Source organism: Centruroides vittatus, unplaced genomic scaffold (genome assembly GCF_030686945.1).
Source record: "Centruroides vittatus isolate TY-2023 unplaced genomic scaffold, ASM3068694v2 contig_474, whole genome shotgun sequence".
Classification (NCBI taxonomy): Eukaryota; Metazoa; Arthropoda; class Arachnida; order Scorpiones; family Buthidae; genus Centruroides; species Centruroides vittatus.
The window spans coordinates 3,616,342-3,619,922 of NW_027122266.1; the positions used below are offsets into that span (position 1 = coordinate 3,616,342).

The 3,581-nt window shown below is 36.7% G+C and overlaps 1 protein-coding gene across 1 annotated transcript; it reads left to right on the top strand.

The window, feature by feature from the left end:
- The first annotated feature begins 842 nt into the window (after positions 1-842).
- LOC136977739 (uncharacterized) lies at positions 843-2,456 on the top strand. Its single transcript, XM_067273289.1, has one exon. The coding sequence runs from the start codon at positions 843-845 to the stop codon at positions 2,454-2,456; it is 1,614 nt and encodes a 537-aa protein (XP_067129390.1).
- Positions 2,457-3,581: the final 1,125 nt, after the last annotated feature.

Sequence of the window (3,581 nt, forward strand, 5' to 3'; positions counted from 1 at the left end):
GATGTCAATATTTCGGATCAAACTTCCAGAAGAATGCAAGTCGGTAAGAAGAAGAATACAAGAGATTTGCTTAAATAGGTCAGTCAGACACACCAAGAATGTTAGGTATAAAACTCTAAATAAAATTATTCAACTAGAGAATCAAATTAATGTACAAGACCGTAGTATGCTGGTAGATATCAACGCGGGTGTTACCAAATTAACGGACAAACTACAGCATAAATTAAGAATGAAGTATAAGAAAAAATTTAGTTGGATATGTGCCAAGCAAATAAAGATGATTACAAAGGAAAAGCCAGTTCCGTATATATTATGGCACCAAGGGCGTCGCCAGAGGGGGGCAGAGGGGCAGTTGCCCCTCCCTAGACATGCGAAAAAAATTATTTAAATGCTAAGTCATTTATTGCCCGATTTATAATTCCCGCGCGAAAAACCCAAGAAGATTATGTTTTAATTAAAATAATCTTCTTAAGCTTCTTAAAATTTATGTATCGTTTTTATTTTACCTACATACAATTCATATCCTCTATCAATTTATATCATCTTGCCCCCCCTGGCCCATTGGCTGGCGACGCCCTTGTATGGCACCAGATATCGATTCCACCGGATATTAAAAGCGTACTAGAAAAAGGCCCCAACTATGCCCTAGACAACAACAAGGACTGGAAAAACACCATGGCGGAAATTGAAAGAGGAATCAGAGGCATGGAAGAAGTGAACAAAGACTATTTTCGTTGGAAAACAACCCTTAAGAGCATGAACAAATTAAGCGCACGAAACGGTGGTTGGCCGACAACAACTTAATATTGACACGAACGGACAAAAGCAAACACTTAGTAATAATGGATAAGCAACATTATATCAACACACTGGAAGAATATATAAGAAATACAGAATGCGAAAGGGTGGATCAAAATATAATTGATAACCTAGACAGGAAGGTCAAAAAATTACAGAAATCACCAATCACCACAATACTTCCATTTCTCAAAGGAACAAGTGTAACAGGCCCAAGTGTACCGAGACTCTTCGGATTCGCTAAAACGCATAAAGATAATAAGCAGATTAGACCAGTGGTTGAAAAGCACAAAGGTCCAACTTACAAACTAGAAAAGAACCTGCATAGATATCTGTCGGAGCACATTGAGAATAACCAATATGTCACAAAGAACTCGTTGAACGTCGTTAACGAGCTCCAAAACATATCTTTAGTAGAAGAAGAAATTGCTTCAATTATGGATTTTGAAAATCTATATCCATCAATTAAACTGGATGCATGTTTTCAGGCTTTGATGGACACCCTCAGCACGTTAGACCCAAGGATAACAGCCTATCCTGAGGACATGAAACTACTGGCTGACCTAATATGTTACCATTCAGTGTTCGTTTTTGATGGCAAGATTTATAAGCAAAGGAAAGGTGTGCCCATGGGCAGCCCAATGTCTGGGCTACTTTGTGAATTGGTGATACGTAAGTTGGAGGAAACTACTATTAGAGCATTTAAGGATGATATCGTTTTATACAAGCGATACGTGGACGACATACTAATTGTATGGAAGAAAGACGAAAAAATACAGCATTTTTTGAATGCGATGAATTCGAATAACCATGGCCTAATACTAAAACTGGAACAGCTCAGCACAACAGAGGTACATTTTTTGGATATCACAGTTACATTTAAAGAAGGTTCCATATCCACGAAAGTATATATCAAACCCACGCATGACCCACTATACATTCCCTCCACATCAAACGATCCGCCCACTTACAAACTATCGGCATTTAGGGCCATTATTAGAAGAGCATTTGCCTATTGCTCCAACGTTTATGACAGAATACTAGAGTTGAATAGAATTAGAACCATTGCGACAACCCTAGGATTTAAAAAGTCAATAGTCGAAAACCTAATAAAATCTTACATAACACCTAGTAAAAAGAAACCGAAAGGGAATTCAAACGGAGAAATAACTAAATTCACGTACAGAGAAGGATTGTCCACCATAATGAAGGAAATAGCCAAGTGTAAGAATGCTAAGCTGATTTATAAGCGGGCACCCACCATCTACAGTGCCCTCAGGAACGATAAAGATAGCACAAAAGCGGATGAATGCTCTGGGGTCTATAAAATACCATATGAAAATGATCAACTGGGCCTGAATAAAGAATACATAGGAGTCACTAACAGAGGCTTAAACAAAAGACTAAAAGAACACATGTATGACATCAGTAAAGGACACTGCACTACCACCTTATCAAGAATGGCACAAACGGAGGGATCAGTAATTAATTGGAATGAAGCCAAAGTTATCAAACAAGTACGCTCACCATCGTTAGCATTAACCATGGAAAAATTTGAAATATACAGATCAGCGACAACAGGTAGATGTTTGAACTATAAAGACGCAACGAATTTGCCAACTGCGTGGAAATTCATGATTGACAAACACCCCATTTAATCAAGCATACAGCGTATTCTCATCCCGTATAGAATATAGAAATATATTATGTCAGCTTACATTTCTTATTATTTAGCGGATCAATACGTTTATTTAATTAATTTTATTAATGTTTTTATTATTGTTTATGTTTTATATTTTACATGGAATGTTCCAACGGTTTTTTAAAATTTGAAATATCTTGCGCATATACATTCGATCCTGCACGAAATAACATTCCAAAAGTAAAAATTGCTTGAAGATGGCCTGTGGAACAGGTGGAAAACGTTTGCATGATTAAATTAATAATTTCTCAGAGGTATAAGGTGTCTGAGTAGTAATATTTTAAAACTCTGAGCATTGATTCAAGTATTAAAATATATTTAAAATCTGTAGATATAAGTAATTCTTATAGCTTTTTTACGTAAAATTAAAAAAAACAGGTGTGTTTATACATTTGTTACAGACTAGAATTCGGTGTATATTTATATTAACTACAGAAACTCCCTCTAAACTCCACATTTTAAATGTCCCCAGCCACGTGAATTTTTTGACAAGGCATACTCAAAGATAAGGCAGAAAGCTACCTCTGCACCATGCCTTCCTGCTCGGCATTGGCGTGTGTCTCTCTTAGTTGAATCCGGCCGCAACACTCTGACGACAAATCCCATCAAGACACTGCAGCACAGATCACCAAGCCTCCCCACCACGACAAGGTGGAGACACGACGGAGAGGAAAAACTACCCCCTGCCTTGTTAGCGTATTCCTATCTCGCTTCCCGTCACTGACTAGGGTACTTATGGGTTAAAAGGACGTCAATCGGAAATTGCGATTTTTCCGAATAATGCAAGTTTTTATTTAGAAAAATTTAGAAAAATATTTAGAAGTATTTATTATATCTAAATTATTTATTTAATGTATCATTGTAATCTTATATATAAAATTCTCGTGTCACAATGTTAGTTACCTTACTCCTCCGAAACGGCTTTACCGATTTTTACCAAATTTCATATGCATATTCAGTAGGTCTGAGAATCGGCTACTATCTATTTTTCATACCTATACACCATTTTCCTCCTTTCAAAAATATATTTATATATGGATTAAGGCTTTTATGTCCAACAGATGGCGCTAACTTCCGACGA

Bases quoted from the DNA above. Each gene is read 5' to 3' on its own strand.
- LOC136977739 (XM_067273289.1), top strand. From the start codon at position 843: ATGGATAAGCAACATTATATCAACACACTGGAAGAATATATAAGAAAT.